Source organism: Lagopus muta, chromosome 26 (assembly GCF_023343835.1).
Source record: "Lagopus muta isolate bLagMut1 chromosome 26, bLagMut1 primary, whole genome shotgun sequence".
Lineage (NCBI taxonomy): Eukaryota > Metazoa > Chordata > Aves > Galliformes > Phasianidae > Lagopus > Lagopus muta.
The window spans coordinates 1,472,317-1,491,017 of record NC_064458.1 but is presented as its reverse complement, the minus strand read 5'-3'; the positions used below and the strand labels follow the sequence as shown (position 1 = coordinate 1,491,017).

Sequence of the window (18,701 nt, the reverse complement as noted above, 5' to 3'; positions counted from 1 at the left end):
AAACCCTATCAGGAACACGCAGGCAGGGCACAGCAGCTACGCACACAGCTCCCAGATGCTTCCCACTAGATGTTATTTTTCACTGTACCACACAGCACATGGAGAAGATGGTCATTCGTGGTTCCAGAGCAAGGCAAAACCCTCCCCAAGCACACGTGTTATAACCAGCAAGACTGTAAAGTGAAGGGAATAAAGAACTGAGATGCTGCCTTCAATGCACCAACTGCAGGGATGCCACAGAGCCCCCATCCTTCTTTTTCACTCCTCATTGAGGCAGACAAGCTGTGCCTTAAGGCAATCCAGCTCGGGTGCCACTTGGAGAGGCCAGAGCTCAGGGCTGTACTTTGTACTTCTGTGGGCCATCAGGAAACAAAAGGGTGCAGGCAGCTGTGCTGGAATACAACCCCAAAGTGCCGAATGGGAATGGTTGGCTTAGCCAGACTTCTGTTTCAACTGGAAGGAAAACCAGGAGGCTGCAGAGGACAACACAAGGAACACAGCTGTTGGTGGAGGAGGACAGGACTGAGCCAGCAACATCGCTCCCGGTGTCCAGCACAGCTTGCTGTGAGCTGCACCATCACTGTATGTGCTACTGGTTTGTGTCAGGAATGCCACCTTTGGTTACAAAGCCAGCAGTGCACAGAGCTGGGGGCTGAGTGCAGAGCACCGTAAGCACAACTGACCCAGCACAGCACCAGGAAGATGCCAGCCCCAGCGGGAGCAACTGATGCTCAGCACAGGGCAAACGTGGTGGGAAAGCAGTGAGCATGAAGGGAAGGGAGAAACAACAACAAAGGGAGGAAAGGGCCAGGAAAGAGGCAAGAGGGCAGAGCTCAGGCTCCCAGCGATGCTCTGCTCCTCACAGCAGTGTATCACAGCAAAGCCCTGCACACAGCACAAGGCTGAACCACCCCACTGCCAACACTCCATGCCCTTAGGAAGGGGGCACAGCTCCTTCCTCTTGGGCCAGCCCTGCAGCACAGCGATGCCACGCAGAGCAGCAGGCTTGGCTTTGGCCTGGCGTGACCTCCCAGAGCCTTCCACCACTACAGGCTTCCTTCTGTTTCTTCTGGCATCAGCACATGTGCTCCAACCAGATACTATTTTTATAAAGTTAACTTCAAGGTTCAGGGCAAAAGAAAAAAAAAAATAATAAAAAATTAAGCAAAATCTATTTTTTTTTTTTTAAGTTTAGTGCCGAGCTGTGGCCAGGTCTGCATTTCAGATCTTGACAAGAAAAAGCAAATGATTTCAGAAGGATCATCCATTGAATCGGCTTGACGTCAGCTCCACCACCATTACTGCCGGGCCACCTTTTCCAAGGAAAATATTATGTTTTCAGTTCTAAAAGCATTAAAGGAAGTTTAAAAGCCAGAACCCCATACATCACTGCGCATGAATTCACCCAACCCAGGAGGCAGTAGTAGCTCAGTCACTTCCAGCACCAGCTTTTATTCATCTGCTCACAAAATCAGCTCAGCTACTTTGAAAACACAGCTCCTGTGAAAGCTGAATTCCTCTGAAGATCAAAGGTGTTGGAGAGGTAAATCCCTCGCTTAAAAACATCCTTATGAAATTAAGACCCACCTTCCCACAAACACTGATTGTGCTCCTGTATACGCGAGGATCCGATGCTGCTTCTCCTCTATCAAAGCATCTTCAGCCCTAGGAGGCATCTGCGCCCTGTGCCACGGCTGTGCTCCTGCTAAGAACTTCATGCCAACGTCCCAACTTTCACAGAGCACCCAAAGAGCTCAGCCAGAGCATCACAAAGTTCTTAATTACGTTATGATAATTAACTCTGCAGGCTTGCTTTCAGAGCGTCTCCTTATGCCAAGTGGTTTTTTATCTGGGGAACCCTCGTCTCCCCCTGTGCACAGATGGGATCACAGAACTGTAGGGGTTGGAAGGGACCTCCAGAGCTCATCGAGTCCAACCCCCTGCCAAAGCAGTTCCCTACACCAGGTTGCTCAGGTCGGCATCCAGGCAGGTCTTGAACATCTCCAGAGAAGGAGACTCCCCCACCTCCCTGGGCAGCAGCAATAAACCATGTCCCACCTCCACCTGAAGTGGCAGACATTCCTCACCCCAACCACTGCTCCCTGGGCAGCTCAGCACGCAGCTCCCAGCCCCCCGTGCAGCTCACACAGCACAAACACTGGCAGGCATTTACCAAACAGCTTCACAAAGAGCACGTGCGTGTGGGGGCAAGTACTGCAACCAGAGAGCGAGGATGCCCGCCTCTGACTTGTTAGCTTTCAGGTATGAGTGATCTTCTCAGATATTCTTCAAAAAATAAAATAAAATCACAGTATGCATACTTGTGTTAATTAGCCAGCAATTATACTAAAAGATGCCTGAAGAGATTGGCTCCTATCAGCACAACACGCTGCATGACATGGGAACCACCAGCTGCCCCAGTAACTTCTGAGCAGGGCAGGAGCACCTCGCAGGCATCAACTCCAGCAACCTGAGTTATGCACTGCCCTTTTTGCAGCAGGTTTGTAAAGAGCTGACAGCTCTCCCCTTTCCTCAAGCGAGCTGATGGAGGAGGTCTTACTTTACAAAAACAGAAGTGATTCCTGAATAGAGCTGCTGGGGTCTTTGTTGCTTCTCAAGCACTAAAAGTTGGGAGAAGTTTACGGGTGAGTTGCCATTACACATCAAAGACATTGGCCTTCCCAGCAGCACCCCTCCTCCCAGTAACTCCCTCGCAGTTGATAAGAATCTCGTGTTTTCAGTTTCACATCTCAAATCTGCACTGCTGTAATGCCTCACATCCAAGCAGATGCAGATTCATAGCCTGAGAACCTTTCAACATTTTGCAGGCAAGCCCCGCTCCTCACAGCACTGCTCCAATGGGACTGGGAATAAACGAGGCTCCTGACTTCCTGCTCATCAAACTTCAACTCACTGCAGCAAAAAGCAAGCAAGGTCTTTGTGGTGACCACGCTTTTATCCTGCTATGGACAGAAGCTGGGTTGGATACAGCATAAGATTCGGAACCTGGCTGTAAGGTGATGCCCCTCCATCAGGAACACTTGATTCACCCGTGTAGCACAAGCACAGGTCAAAGGGAAAATCCTGTGCCAAAGCAATGAGCAACTTCGAGTTCGTGCTCTGAGATGTCAGTGTTCAGGCATGGAAGGGATGCTGGCCTTTCAGGAAAGCACCAAGAACCCGTGCTTCACAGAGCTGCTGCAGAAGGGTGCCATCATTTCACAGCAACTCCAGTGGCAAAATCCACCCTTTACTATAAGAAGAAACTCTCATCCACACACACTGCTCTGTCAGGAGGAATCAAGCCGCAATTCAAACCCCTCTGTTTGGGCAATCACCACCTATTATTTTTCCAATATCAGAGCTCAATTAATACGATCCTCTAAACCTCAATCAGTCGCTCAAAGCACATCCTCCTTACAGCCTGTATGTTCTTCTATTCAGGACAAGGCTTCTTCACTCAGCTGCTCGTCACAGCTGCCTGAGCTCACAGAAGACACAGCACCAGCGTTGCATAGGAGCGGCTGGATGCCACAGCAGGAGCCAGAGCTGCACTCTGCCCTTCAGATTTGGGCTCCTGCTGCCCTTAAGGCTCCTTCCCAGTGCCAGCCCAGCACGTTTCCCCATGCAGGGTCCCCTCCCCACTCACCTTTTGGAAGTACTCATGTCCACGGGCTCGTCTCCTGTCTGAACCTCCACTTTGATGGTTGCTTTCACCTCTCCGCTTTTTAACAGTCCTTGCACTTTTCCAGCTCCGGGATCCGTTTTTATTTTCATGTCTCCTTCAGCACTTATTTCAGTTCCTAACAGTCCTTTCTCCATTTTTAGTTTCTTGCTGTCCACATCGTTATGCGGTACCTCACGTTCTAAGGCTCGTTTCTGACTTCGTGTCCTGCATGCTTCCTCTGTCATTGTGAGGCTCTGGGGAGAGAGGAGACACAAACGAGTTAAACGCCTGGCAAAAAGTAAGTTGGACCAAACACCTTCATTTCAAAACAGGGCAAAGTACGGCGCTGCGAAAGAAGAAGTTCTGAAAGAGCAATAAAAGTTTTGCTGGTACGCTCGCCTGCCCTATCTGCAGCACACATCTCAGAGCGAAGCACCCAGCATCACCCTGCCTGCGATTCTGATGGGAGGCGAAAACAAACAGAAAAGGCAAAAGGAGAAAACGGCCTCAAACCCCTCCGAGTATCAACCAGAAGCAGGAACTGCAGGAACAGCAGCAGGAGGCTGCAGCGGGGAACGCGCAAACCCCCACCGTCGAGAAAGTTTGGAGCTCTCCCAAGAAGCAGGAAGAAGAACGCACGGATTTGCCTGACATGCAAATAAGCGTAATTACAAAATCGGAGATTAGGATCGGGCTGGGAGAGCCGCCACGTCTGTGCCAGGACCCAAACCCAGCCGAGGGCTTCGGGACCACGGCTCTGCGCACGGGGAGCCCTGCATGGCGCCGCGCAGCCACGGCCCCTCCTGGGAGCAGAGCAGGCCGGGGGCAGAGCGCAGGGCCGCGGGGTGGCAGCGGGTACCTGCGGACACCCCTCGGACGCGGAGCTGAGTCAGGCTTTGATCCCATGACATCACTGGGCTCCACATGACCCTTCCCAGGATGCAGCCTGCGAGACAAAGCACTTTCCAGAAACCAGTCTGAGCCGGCAGCAGGCGACCCGCAGCAGGGCTAACCCCAGCGCCCGCAGCATCCCTGCCGCTCCTCCTCCTCCTCCTCTTCCTCCGCCCGCACCGCCGGCCGCCCCGGGGCTGGCACAGGGCGGGGGGGAGCCCTCCCTTCCCTTTCTAATTAATTAATTAAGAGTCCCTCCCATCGCAGTGCCTCCCTCCCTCCCCCCCCCCCCCCCTCCTTTTAAACTGGATTTCAAGAGCCAGGCCGACACACAATAGTTGGACCAAGTCTTTCCAATGTTTTTAGCGGCGAGGTTAACATAATTACGCAACGTAATTAACCTCTGCTCGCTGCCCCCCGCCCCCCATTATCCACCAATGTCACCCAAGAGCTCCGTGAAACCGCAGTTCGGAGGCTCTGAGCCCCGCACGGTGACCACAGGTTTCTCTGCCCGCTGTACAAAGAACTCGGTTTTGTTTTAAGGGACAGCTGCAGTCACACACGGCTCTGCTCAGCCCATTGCTGCTGGACTCAGAGCCGGGCAGGAGGGTGTCTGTGTGTCCGTGTGTGAGCTGGGCTGAACTCAGGGCCCGGCAGCAGCACAGCAGCTCACATCCAGCTCCAGCCATGGGCAGCCCTGCAGACAGCAAAGCTGCCCCTCACCCCAACAACCCGGGCAGGAATGGCAGATCTCACTGCCGTTCACTGAGTGCAGATGTACCTGAAGCCAGAGCTGCATCCAAAGGCCACCAGGCAGCTTATGGACACAAGGGTTTGCTGTTGTCACAGAGGTGTTCCTGCAGCAGGGCTGCTCAGCTGGTGCAAAACCTCCTCGAGAAGACAAGAAGCAAAACCAAGCAGATCTGGGTTCACTTCCAGCACCTGCACATCCCCCAGTCCTGGAGGAGAAGCACAGCTCCAGCAGTCGGTGCTGATCTGGCACTGCTCAGTGCCTCCATGCCTCAGGAAAGTAGGCTCCACGTTTTAGGAGCGTTTATAAGATGCTGTAATTTCTCTTCGTTACTCCTATCTTTGACTGAGATGAATTTCAAGCTGTACTGAAGGACTCCACCTCTACCGCACGCCACAGGTCTAAATCCTGCACACACAGTGATATTTAACAATAACACACCATCAAAGCTCTACAGGGGATGGAAAAACAGGCAATGAACCACAACCCCACATTACACACCCATGTTCACAGCAGCTCAGCTGTGCACAGCGGGGCAGAGCCCCAGAGCCCCCTCAGCACCCCTGGGCTGAGCCCAGCCAACAGCACAGCCTGTGTGCACACACGCACCTTCCCAGCACGCCCATCCTGCTGCAGGCTCCCCAGGACAGCACACAGCAGCAAGGAGCCTTTTCTTTTTGCAATGGCAATGAGAAGGCAGCAAGATGGGACAGCGATTGTTAGGGAGAAGCTTGCTGGATACACTGGGATTGCATCTCCACCAGCTGATTCTGCTGGGTGGGCTCAGATCAGCAGCTCAGAACAGCCAGGCTCTGTGAAGGACAACGCATCACTTTGGAAGCCGTCCCCAAAACCCCACTTTGCTTCCCCCAGCTTTCACAGGCACAAACACACGAGGGGCAGCGTTGACTCCACCTTCCATTCTCCAGGAGGAAGGGTACGAAAGAATTACGCAGTAAATTTCAAGTTTCTATGGGAGGTTCCGCTCTTTATTACAGCAAATAGCGCGGCTCGGAGCGGAGCACTCAGGACTTCAGCAGCCAATTCTCAGCTTTAAGTGCTATTGCTGTAACAGATTAACTCCTACCAACAATTCAAAGGCAGTTTAGCATACAATGCTTTGCCCCAAAGCCCTCCAACGCTGCTCCACTGCCCTCTGAGCACAGTGCCAGCAGCCAAAGCCCAAACCTGTGCTGAGCCTCATGGCCGGGGGGGCACCATGCATGGCAGCTCCCATGGCTGCCACCTGCACAACTGCTGGAGAAGCTACAGAACAGGAAAAAGGGAAGGTCCAGTTTGAAATGTGGGGAATTAATTGCTTTGTGCCAGTGATGCTCAGTATGGCCCAAACCAAGGCGGGCAGCCCCAGCATGGCACCACTGGCACTTGGTTCTTACAACACAGTGATGGGAAACAGACAGCTGAAGCAAGGACACCTGAGGCTTTGCTGGAGCCCCAGCAGCAGCAAAAGGAGCAGCACTGAGCAACCCTGCTCTGCAGCACTATTTCAGCAGCCAAAACCAAAGAGCAGCAGCCCTCCTGCCCAGCATCAAAAGTGAAAGGGAAAACAACAACAAAAAAAGAGGCAAGGTTACAGAAGAGGAAAGGGAAGGTGAAGGCACACGCAAGCCAATACCTCTGGGTGAGCAGCAGCCAGAGGTGGCTCCAGCTATTTTCTAAGTGCAGCTGATCAGAGCCCAGGGATGCTTCAGCACGCGCTCCATGCTGCAGCTGAGCTCTGATCCTTGGTGTGCCATAGGTGTTGTGTGGCTTTTTTGTTTGCCTTTTTCCTGTACACTCACTGAGAAAGAAGGCAGAAGTGAGAGCTCCTCGGAAAAGTTATGATCCCTGTGTGCAGCACTGTGTGAAGGTGCATCTGGGTCTGCAATCCCACACGTGCACACACAGGAGTTCAGGACCTGGCCGTATACATCTCAAAAAAAAAGCAGATTTCAAGAATCCAGTCTGGATGATCATTAGGATTATTATTATTTTTGTAAAGAATGAATGAAAGCAGGACAAAAACCCAGCAGGCTGATAGAAGTGAGAGTCCCAACACCTGCCCTCACCTGGGCTCCCGTGCCGCCCCGGGGCTGCGCTCCCCACGGCAGCACCCCGAAGCAGCGGGGCAGGGGGGCAGCGGGTGCCCTGCTGCCAGCCCACCAAGGGTTAAGCCCTGCCATTTTGGTGCCATTCACCGATATGTCCATTAAGGGTGTTACATAACAAAATGGCAGCCCTTAACCCTTTCCTCGCCGGCTGCCACGCTGCTGAGCTGCACGCCGACGCCGGCCGGCGGCACACTCCCAGGCGTGGCGGCCCCGACCCCGCCGTGCATCAATGGGGATCGTTTGGGATCGTTTCCCCTCGCCGGGAGCGTGCAGGGGAAGATAAGCAGCCTCACTCAGCACCGCTGGTAGAAGCTGCAAGCTGACAGAAGTTTCCTCTGTGCCAAGGCACGAGGCTCATGGTGAAAGGAGCAGCGGTGGGCGCGGGGATGGCGGCACAGCAGCGGGCCCAGGGTGGAAAGTAACCCAGAGCTGCAGCCTGGAGCTGCAGGACAGCCGAGCACCGTGCAGCGCTGTGACAGCAGCAGCAGCCACGTGGCAGCGCCCGCAGGTCCCCCTGGCAGCCCACCAGCACCACGCTGTGCCCACAGCACTACGGGAGCGGGGCAGCAGCCTGAGTGTGCGTGCCATCAGCAGACAGCTGCTGAGGCTCCGAGCACCACGAGCACAAAGCTCTGCTCTCGGCCAGGCAGCAGAGCAGAGGTCCCACAGCATCAGAAGGCACTGCTCTGCTTTGCTCTGCTTTTGTGTCAATGCACCTTAAGAGAAATCACTGCTTATGGCACAGCTCCGTTTGCTCACAATAACGATTAGAGCTCGGGATTCTGAGCACTCCTGTGCAGCACAGCAGTCACAATTCCTGACAAAGCTCTGTGTGCCACAGATGACAGCAAACAGAGCTGCACGGATGTGGAACGGCCACGGCCTGGGAGGTCAAACTGATCTGCTGGCATTGGGTGAGGACCTCCAAGAAGCTCTCACTGCCAAAGTGATCTTAGAAAGTATGTGCTGCTTTGTTTTAAAGGCATGGCCACATCTGTGCTGCTCTTCCTCATGCTGCTGCTCTTCCCCCAGAGCAGGGACTCACATCACCGCGTCCAATGGCAGCAGCACACGGCCCGACCTCACCTCCCCAGCCCCATCAGCCCTCTCAGATAAAAGCTGATGATTAAAAACCGTTCATTTATTTTCACTCAAAAGTAAGACCTGCCACCCATCCACCCTGCATTCACCCAGCATTAGCTACCAATACAGCCTCAGTTCACCCACAAAGGGGACAAGCAGAGCTGGACGCAAAGGACAGCACCAAAAGGAAGACCTGGGCAACGCTGGGAGTTCTCTTATTCTCCACTTGCTCACCCCGTTCTTCAATAAATAGCTTTAGAGTTACACCAGTGTTAAGGCCGCAGCTGGGGTTCACAGCGTGCGCTCAGGGTGCTGCCCACAGCCACTGCATGAGGGATTTGCTTGACCTGAATTCTCCCCCAAGTTTTATGGATCTATTTTTGTCTAGAAACCACTGGGCAGGAAGTCTGCTAATGACTGCGTCTGGGCTTTGTATTACCAAGAAAACAAAAAGTTACCAAGATTCCTCAGAGCAGAACAGCAGCTAAGCACAAGTCCTGACTGGGGCTCAGAAGGGCAGCGTTCAGGCAGCAGCTGAAGCAGGAGACAGCACTCGTGTGCACATCTCTGCAGCCTCAGAGCTGCGCGGCGGGCGCTCGGAGGTTGATTACTCACTGATCAAGAGAGCAGATTAAGAAGTTTCCACAACTGTGGTCAACACGTCGAAGCGTGGCAGCGATGCAGCGACTCTCGCTGCTGCTCCCACTCCTCCGCCGCCAGCTGATGTCACACTGAGGGCGCTGGTGTGACATCACTCAGCCCTTCCCTTCCCATGAAGGTGGTTCTGTTCTGCACAAACCCTGGCTCAGCTCTGAAGTCAGCCATGGCACAAAGCGCAGTGCAACAAGTCAGTGAGTCTATGAGCAGTGACACCAACCCCTCTAGAGCAAAAGCATCAGAAGGGAAGAGCAGGAACGCCTCACACGGATCACCAGAGGGGAAAGAAACACCACAAAACAGCCACTGGACAAACCCTGAGATTACTAATTAAATCATCCATTGAGAGGTGAGCTCCACCAGCACAGGACAGGCACTCCTAAGGGCTTTCCAACAGCTTCACATACACCACTGCAGAGCCATGGGGCAGCCGCAGAAATCTCATTTCCATTCACCACTTCACTTCTGGGGGTTGCACAAACGATCGAGATCTACACGGGTCTCAAGGGAGGAATTGCTGTGCGCTTGCTATTGCCTCTCCTCTTGTTCAAGACCGAAAATACTCTGCAGCTGTTGTGAATGCCCAGCTAGAAGGAAGCGAAACTCCTCTGTCTGCCCATCAGTAAACTACGGAGACGTACCAATTTTGGAGCACTGGTTAAATGTTAAGTGAAAGGCGACTTTTGTGAAGGCAGAACCTGAGTTCAACACCCGAGCTCTGCTACTGCCAGCTGAGGCAGCAGAACCACCCGATGCCAATGGCAGCCCCATCCCCAGTGCCATCCCCTCCCCTGTCCTACCTGTCAGTGAGGTTCATGGGTCCCACGGGGGGGTCCTGTCTGCACCAAGTGGCTGAAAGGGACCGCAGTGCTGGTCCTGCAGGAAAAGACAAGGAGGTGAGCACAGCTTTGGTCCAGGTAGCGATGAGCCCATTGCCTTCAGCTGGCATGCATTCGCTGAGACAGCGACCCTAAAACCCTGGGAAGGGCAGAGATTGCATCCTCTGGTTTGAGCTGGGAAGGAATTGAAGTCAGGGTTCGAATGCTTTCGGCTCAACACACAAACTCACACAGCAGCCCTGCTGAGCAATCAGTGATTTGGCGTTTGCATGGGAAGGACACCCAAGTGTGTCCTCGTGGCCAGATGGATGCTGGCTAAATCCCTGATGGGAGCCCAGCACCGTGCAGCCCCACACTGCCCCTGAGGGCACCTGAGAACAAGCCTACGGCCCTGCAGGAGCTTCCATGAAGCCCACATCATACAGAGAAAGCAGGGGGAAATCGCTTCAAGTGAGTGTGTAACATCCATTCTGATGGACAAAGCTCATGTGTTCGCCTGCTTTTTGCTCCACAGCAGGTTCTGCTGACCCACACTTTGCTCACGCTCCACAAAAACCCTTTCACAACCCAGCACAACGTCCCCACTTTCCTCTTCCCACTCTATGAAAGCACTGATGGAAGAAAGAGGCAGCCTGGGCACACCAGCCAGTGAGAAACCCCCACCAAACCAACCCACGTGGCCACACACCTGATGGGCAACGAGCCTGCATGGCACTGCTGCTGGTCCAGAGCGACCACCAGGACCACAGCACCGACCCGGCAGTGAGCCCTGTGCTGGGGCACAGCAATGGATGCTCAGCAGCTGCCAAGCACCTTCTTGGAAGCTCAGCCTCTCCTTTCTGCAAAGCCATTGAGAGCTCCGAGTCATTCCCCTCCTCCAAAAGGTTTTTTTGGAGCAGGTTTCTGTAGTTTGCAGGCAGGACAGCAGCTCATCACCTCCTGTCCTCCAGACTGGGGGTGCTGGGGGATGCTGCCCCGTGCCACTGCCTGCTGTGCAGCTCAGAGCATCCAAAGAGGTTCCAATGGATTGAACAAATTGCTCCAAAATTGCAGACAGAGGAACTTAATGAATGGATATGCAACTGCGTTCTGGGTCTTGATTAGCTATCTAGAGGGCAGGTCTTGCTAATTATAGCTCATCCTATTAGTCCAATGCTTTTCTAATTAGTAGCCCATTGAAAACCATCGCTACAGCTACTTTGGGGCCTTCGTGAGGATCCAGCGGTGCTGTGAGCAGCAGCCACGCCGTGGTGCATCCACACCTGGCTGGGATGCACCAGAGCCTCCAAAAAGCTGTTACAAGTGACAAGCTCCTGTGTTAATTAGTAGCTGCAGCACTGCTGCAAGATGGGACACTGCTGGGAAAAAGGAAGGGGGCAGAAAAAAGAAAAGATTTTGGAGGAGCAAGGAGGAACGGCTCCTTCCATTGTGCTCTGGACACGGGAAGTCTGAGCTGGGCTGCTGGGGCTCCTGCCTGCCTCCATTTTTAACAAACCGTAGCATTAAACTCCCGTCGTGCTCCTGTCATGGGACTAAAATAGTTTTCATCTTACGAGGACACGAGGAGCTGTTTAACTGCTTCCCTGCCGGGGGACGCCGCAGCTCTGCCCTGCAGTGACGGAGCTCAGAGCTCACAGCTCCAGCCCAGCATCCCCACAGCACTCAGGGAAAAGGGTTGAGATGGTTTGGAGCTGTTGGCAAAGCACCACCGTGGGGATTCTCATGGGAAACGGGCACTTCAGCAGTTAACACTGGGAAGTGAAACTCGGCCGGAGCAGCTCTGGCTTTGACAAGTCCCAGCAGAAGGCAGCGGCCGGAGCCGTGCAGCCACGTGTCCCAGTGCCACCAGCACCAACCTGCTGGGAAACCCAGCCTGTGGTCCCCAGGCTGTGGGACAGCATCCTTCCCCTGACAGAGCTCAGGTTGCTGGGAGCCAGCACTGGCACCTGGCGAAGGGTTTTCCTCTACAAATCAATGAGGAAAGTCATAGATCAGAACAAGGGCACTGCGATTTCAGTGACATCGCTGAATCCCACCAACAGTGCCTGGAAAAGCAACAGGTTGGTAAAATTAAAGAGAATCACAGAATGGCCTGGGTTGCAATGGAGCACGATGCTCATCTGGTTCCAACCCTCTGCTGTGTGCAGGTCGCCAACCAGCAGCCCAGGCTGCACAGAGCCACATCCAGCCTGGCCTTGAATGCCTGCAGGGATGGGGATCACAGCCTCCTTGGGCACGAATCCCCACGCCAAGCAAGGTTTTAAGATACGATGTTTTGAGAACAGGCTCCAGATTCTTTCAGATGAAGGCATGGAAGCTGTGACACGGGGACGCAGAGCACTCTGCTCCATGCGTGGCTCCTCAAACAAGTGATAAGAAAACCCTGTGCTTTTTGGAAGGCTGAGCGAAGCTGTCAGCACCAAAAGGAGTCACATTGCAATCTAAATATTGACACACCAGGGGTTGGCTTCTGCCTCGTGCCCAGGTGTGCTTCCACCAGTGCTTCTGAACACAAGAGTGAAGTCTTCAATCGTTGCTCCAGGAAGAGAACTCAAAGCCACACAAAAGCAGCGAGAAAGTTTCTTTAGCACCAGAACTTCAGCTTGCGTAAGAACGGTCTCTGCCTTGCAGTGGAGGTGCCAACCCTCCCGCTCCCAGCCCATGTTGGTACCCCACCAAATAGCTGGGAATTGCTGCCCGATTCCTGCATGCCCACGGATCAGGAAGGTGCAGCTCAGCCCCTCCACTCAGTGCCGCCCCACAGGAAGGCAAAGAGCCTTTCAGGTGCTCATTAACACCAGTGCCACCTGTTAATTGTGTACCAGGCTTACTGCCGATCAAATCTGTTACAAACTGAGAGCCTCTCTCACTCACTTCCAAGTTCCTGAGCAGAGATGAAGACGCAGCCATCAACAGTGCTCCTAATTACCCCTCTGGATCAACGCCTGTGCTGGGCAGGAACGTGGGGCTGGGAGCTGGGCACAGAGGGAACGTTACCCATGGGCAGCAGCTGCTCCAGCACATCCATCCTCCAGAGGACACTCATTTTCCAGCATTCCCTTACAGATGCCAAGAGCCACCGAGTCCCACAGCAGCGCAGGCAGGGATCCACAAGCAGTGCATCCTTCCTCCAGGGCACGCAGCCTTCTGATATCAAGGTACCAAGCTTGCCAAGCTGAGCCTTTTGATATCACTGCTATCATCCGATTCTTGCAACCCAAAGTTGGTGTTTTCAGACGTGTTTTGACTTCCCTTTGCCAGGCTGCTACACCTCAGTGGTCATCACTGTGCCACACTTTGCCCTCCCTCCCCAACCAGCCCTGTCTGATCCGATCCCCTCTGCCTTCCAGTTGTGACGTGTGCCATGCTGCTGGCAGAGGAGGGGGCATCTCTTCTTTATGCACTGCGTGGAATGGTTTGGCAGATATCAAAGAGGGGAAAGGGGCTGTGAAGGCATCACCTCGCTCACTCAGTGCCCAGCAGCTCCGAGGATGGAGGAGGCAGCACAGCGCCGGGCATCGGCCAAAGCACAGCCACCATCCTCTGCTTCACAGCACAGCCTTCCAGCGTTCCTCTTCTCTGAGATAATTCCATTTGTGCCCACCTGGCTCCATTCAGCATCACTCCTGGAGGTGTTGCAGCAGGATTCTTTTTGGTGTTTTTTTTCCCCCTGTTGGAGCTCAAGGTATCGCCCCCCGCTAACGACACACTCTTCATCTCAGCGGTAGGAATGCATTAATAACCCATAAGCTAATAATTTTGTCGCAGCAATCTTCGCTTCCCTGCCTGTATTATTTAAAAGCCAAGTCGAGGGTGTGCGTGGAGCACGACACCGCTCAGCAATCCAAATAAGGGAACGAAATGGCAGCTTGGCAGGAGCCCAGCAGCCACACCTATTGACAGGGGAAGCAGCACAGCCACCCCGGTCATTACAGCAGGAGCTCCGTGCACAGCAGCACCCACCTGCGGGCTGACATCCCACCACGGGGCTGTGGGGGTCACGCTCAGACCCCGAGCCCACAGCCACAGGAAGCAGAGCTGTCACTGCGCCCATGGGACCCAGGGGCTGCGCTGAGCAGCAAAGCATCTGGGTGCTGCGAAGCAACAGGCGCACAAAGCAAACGGGAGATGCGGGAGATCAGAGTGAGATGCTGTGATTCCAGCCCCCAGTGCGACCTGCACAAAAACAGGAGGGTAGAGAGCAACCAGAGGTTTGCAAAGGGAATGCTCCTGTGTGTGTCAGTCTCCTAAGGGATAAACAGCGTGCAGTATTAAAAAGGAGTCATCTTCAGCTACTTCTACAACCTCCACCATCATCACAGTTCTCAGGCACCAGTGACCAAGCAGCCCTCCAGCTGCCTTTGTTCCATAAACCACTTCTACCACTTAAGTTCTGGCCATTATTAAGCCATTGTCTCTGTGTTTAAACCGGTTTTGGTCCGACAAACTGAAATGAATCCATCCCTCTCTGCACAGCCTCGCTGAAGGAAGCAGCAGCAGAATCATTTCAAATACACTGAACACAAATGGATGCAGCTGCAATCCAGAAGGGCGCTCCCTGAGCTCCCCGCGCTGTCACAGAGCTCAGGATGGCAGCCTAAAGATGCAAGTTTAACCTGCTGCAGGATTTAGGGGAATTTTGGAGCCACCAAACACTTCATGCATCCATCGAGGAGTGATGTGTGCTCCTCCCCAGCACACACACGGCCCAGAGATGACAGCTGCTGCCCTCAGAACTGCTCGGCACAACCCAGCACCTCCCACAGACATCAATGAAAGCAACAAGTTCTGCTCTCAAGCACTCAAAACACAGAAGTTCTCCACTGCTTATGACGGGCTGCCAACCCAAAGCATGGCTTTCTGGGCTGCATCTGGTCGGCCTTGAATATAAAACCTAGCAGCAAACAGAGCTGGGAGAGCTCTTTAAAGTAGTCTAGTGCTGTACAACAAACCAGAGAACAGCAGATCTGTGCTGTGAATGGACCTGAACTGTGGCTCAGCACAGTGGCACAGGGACACGCAGAACCAGGGCACCCAGTGCTGCTGCAGGGATGTTCTGAGATCCCATTAAACATGAATGCCTTCGGTTTACTTCCTCTAATTCTTGTGAGCGTTTCAAAGCTCACAACCACGTGGCTGCGTCAGCAAATGAATGGCCGGGCAGGGCTGATGGGCTGCAGCAAGGAAATCCTCCTGCAGCAATAGGTAAATACCACTATGAAACCTACAGATCTCATTTACTGCCCGATTACAACATCTGCAAATTCTTCCAAGTTTGTAGCATAAACCAAACTGAGCAAGAAATCACTGCTGATGATCTTGGGATGCGTGCAACAGCACTGGCTGTGGCTCTGCTGCTCTCCCCGTTTACCAGGGACCCACCTGGGGCTCACACACTCCATTCCAGCCGTGTGCTGGGCAGCTCAGAGCTGCTCCAAGGAGCTGCAGCAGGTTCTGCAGCCAGCAATGGAGTGTGCTGACTTCACTTCGCTCCGGTCCCCGTGAGCCCAGGAGCAGCAAAGGACGCCAGAACCAGAGGGTGACCTCCATGCACACCAATCCCCTTCATTTCACAGCATTTGGGTGCTGCAAACAGGCAGGGAAACTGGATTCAAGTCATTAGTCACCCAATGAATGCCAAGAGGCTGGAGATGACTCCTCTTCCACACGCAGCACAGCTCCATGCAGCACGCTGAGCCAGCAGACATCCCCAGCAGGGTGGGATGGAGCACCAGTGGCAGGAAGGCAAACGGAGCAGCCCAGCGTGTGCTGTGATCACCTCTGCCCTTCAGGGCTGTGTGCTCCCATGCCAGAACCACACAACGCCTTCTGCCCCACACCCCCAGAGCAGAGCCATCCAAAAAGATGATGCTTGGTCACAACAATGTGCTCGACGAGGCACCTGGAGGCCTCCCAGCCCAGCCCTCATAGAGGATGCACAGAAAGCCTGGGGAGCTCCGAAATACACCTGGCTTCAGCACATCACCTGCAAAGGCACAGAGCCGGCTGGGAAGGAAGATGGCAGATGGCTGAGCACAGCGCTGCTCATGGCCAAGGGAACCCTGAGCTCCACGTCAGACCCTATCTAATGGCCTTCAGCACGTGTCACACGCTGTTAAGTCTTATTCTCCTACATCACACAGATGTTTGCACTTCCCAAGCCAACAAACTGCCCCGTGCAGAACACAGAGCGCACCCACAGGCTCTTCGTTCTGCCCTAACCTTAACCTTAACCCTACCAGCAATTCTCACTTCACACTACGATGAGATGGAGCTGCGTTGCTTGAGAGGTAAAAGCTAAAGGTGAAGATTAAAATAAGACTGAAGGAAACGGTTGTTACATTTGGCAGATCTTCCTCACAGCCCATGCTGTACCCACTCGGATGGGACAGACAGAGCACAGGGATGCTGAACACCCCAACCTAAAGCACTGATCTCCCTCTCCTCCAGAGAAGCACAGGTGAAGAGGAGAGCATCACCCACAGCCGTGCCCGTCTCAAGATGCAACCCCAGGGAGGCTGCTGAGTTCAGAAGGAACAGAACTGCTACAGCTGCACCTGGCTGAAGCTGTTTCCTAGCTTATTTCAGCACGACAAAACAGCAGCATGTGCCAACATCTTTGCTTAAGAATCAACACGCGGAACCTAGGGATGCACGAAACTTGCTAAGCCTTGTTTTCACCCCATCCATTTTGTCCCAGGTGGCCAAACTACACGTATTTTCTCCCTCAAAATCCTCTTAATCATTTAAAGATCGTGTCCATCAAGAGAAGAGCCACAATTCTGCTCTCCAACCCTGCCTGCTCTGGAGGAGGAACCACGAGCAGCACAGCAGGTTGTGGGCTCAGAAGCCCCAGCAGAACGAAAACACAGCCTGTAATTAAGACATAGGAAAGCCGTCTGGGAGGATTCCTTCCTGCCCTGTCCCAGCCACAGCCCCCAGGTGATGCTGAACGGGGCACACAGACACGTGCCAGCATTGGGAGGCCGATGCCAGGAGCCGACAGCACAGCACTGGGTGGCACAGAGCGCAGCACCGCCAGCAACCCCATGGTCTGGAGAGGGGGAAGGAAAAGTGCTGAACAGCAGAAAGCCAGCATAGGAAACTGTGCATTAGTGAGCCTTAACCTTTGCTTGGGTGCTACCCCACGGCTCTGGCTTTGGGCAGCTTGCTGGTGGTTTCCCCACCTGAACACAGGCAGAAGCACCGAAGCACGTGGGGCATCCTGGCTGAGTGGGGAGAAAATATCACAAGAATTAACGACCTCTTGTAAGAAGAAGATGCTTCTCATGAGCCTCCTGGCATCGTCCAGCTCCTGAATCCTGCATTCCTTCCCACTCCCATCCCAACACAATTCCACATCACTGGAAGTCCAGCGCCCATTGAGGAGCTCTGTGTGGCACTGGCTGTTCTGAGAAGCAAAAACCTCTGCAGCACCGTTTTGTCTTTGCTGTCGTAAGGGAGCTCTGCACACGTGTGTCAGTCCAACAGGGGAACGCACACACTGCACGCTTTCTGTCCAACCCTCCTCTGCTGAGCACAGCTCGGGCAGCACCTCCCACCAGCAGGGAAACGTCCATGGCCACATGTGAGCACGGGTCCAATCCCTCCCCTCACGCAGGGCTGAGCCACGGGAAGCACAGCCAAGAGAAGCAGCCGTTAAAGGCACCTTCAGCATGGGGGAGAGAGCACAGCTCCCATGTGTGCAATAGGCACCAAAAGGAGGCTCTGATGCCCCAGGATCGGGATCTGGACACACACAGCAGCACTCTGCTCCTGGCACCGCGGCCGCAGCTCAGCAGGTCCAGCTGAGGCAGCCCTGCATCACCTGAAGGACTTTTAGGCTTCATTTTCTACGTGCTCCCAGCCAGCTGAGGGACGCCAGACGTTGGCTGCCTTTGGTTTTACCAAGCACTCTGCTCCATCCTCCCCCCAAGCAATGCAGATGGAACCGCGGCCCCAACCGAGCCTCGTAACCATCGCACAGCACATGAGCACCACCTGAGTTTACACCAACAATTCTGAACAGCTCCCTGTATGCCTACCAGCCTGTAATTACTACAAAAAGTCACAGCGCAGCTATATTAAGTTCCTGTATTAGCATACTGACACTGCAGCATTGCCAGCTCCATTGCATCACCGCCCGTCGGTGTAACCCCACGTAGCACAGCTCCACACCCCCACCTCCGAGCAGAGGGAACAGCTGTGGCTGCCTCCATCCTGCAGCGTGGACACACAGTGCTTCTTCCCAGCAGGATCCAGCCTGTTGTCCCTCCTTCAGGCACGGGATCCAGCCCTTCTCACAACAACACAAACTCGATCACAGCTAACCGGCGATAGATTTGGGCTTTTTCCAAACAGAAGTTAGAAGAGCATCACCTGCAGCAGGGCAAGGCGCTGCAACCCGACTGCTGCACGCACAGCACACACCAGTCCCATCAGTGCAGGGGGAGAAAGAAGCAGAGCAGTGCCCTACGAGCAGCGCCGTCTGGGAGGCAGCGCTCTGTGGGGTCACAGCCCTTCAGCACGGGGCTCTGTGTCACCACTGGGGGCTCACGACGTGCCGCTGCCATGTCACCCTCAGGTCCCTGCCCGGGTTCTGCGGCTCCTTCCCAAAGGCCAGACCCCACACAACACGCCATGCACCCCCCTTACTCCTTACTTTCACCATCTCTGCCCCCTGCTCCTCTCCCACCTCACGG

At 54.1% G+C, this 18,701-nt stretch overlaps 1 protein-coding gene across 7 annotated transcripts in view; it reads right to left on the bottom strand.

Moving 5' to 3' along the window:
• The window catches only part of GATAD2A (GATA zinc finger domain containing 2A), a 67,302-nt gene that overhangs the window by 15,450 nt on the left and 33,151 nt on the right, over positions 1-18,701 (bottom strand). For 6 of the 7 annotated variants that reach the window (XM_048927249.1, XM_048927246.1, XM_048927247.1 and 3 more), the window contains exons 2-3: positions 9,961-10,036; positions 3,650-3,921 (exon numbers count right to left, since the gene is read on the bottom strand). In XM_048927249.1, coding sequence (XP_048783206.1) covers positions 3,650-3,912 — 263 coding nt within the window. In that variant the 5' untranslated portion in view covers positions 3,913-3,921; positions 9,961-10,036. Of the gene's footprint in view, positions 1-3,649; positions 3,922-4,526; positions 4,659-9,960; positions 10,037-18,701 lie in introns of those variants that run through there. The other variant, XM_048927250.1, reaches the window with a different exon arrangement.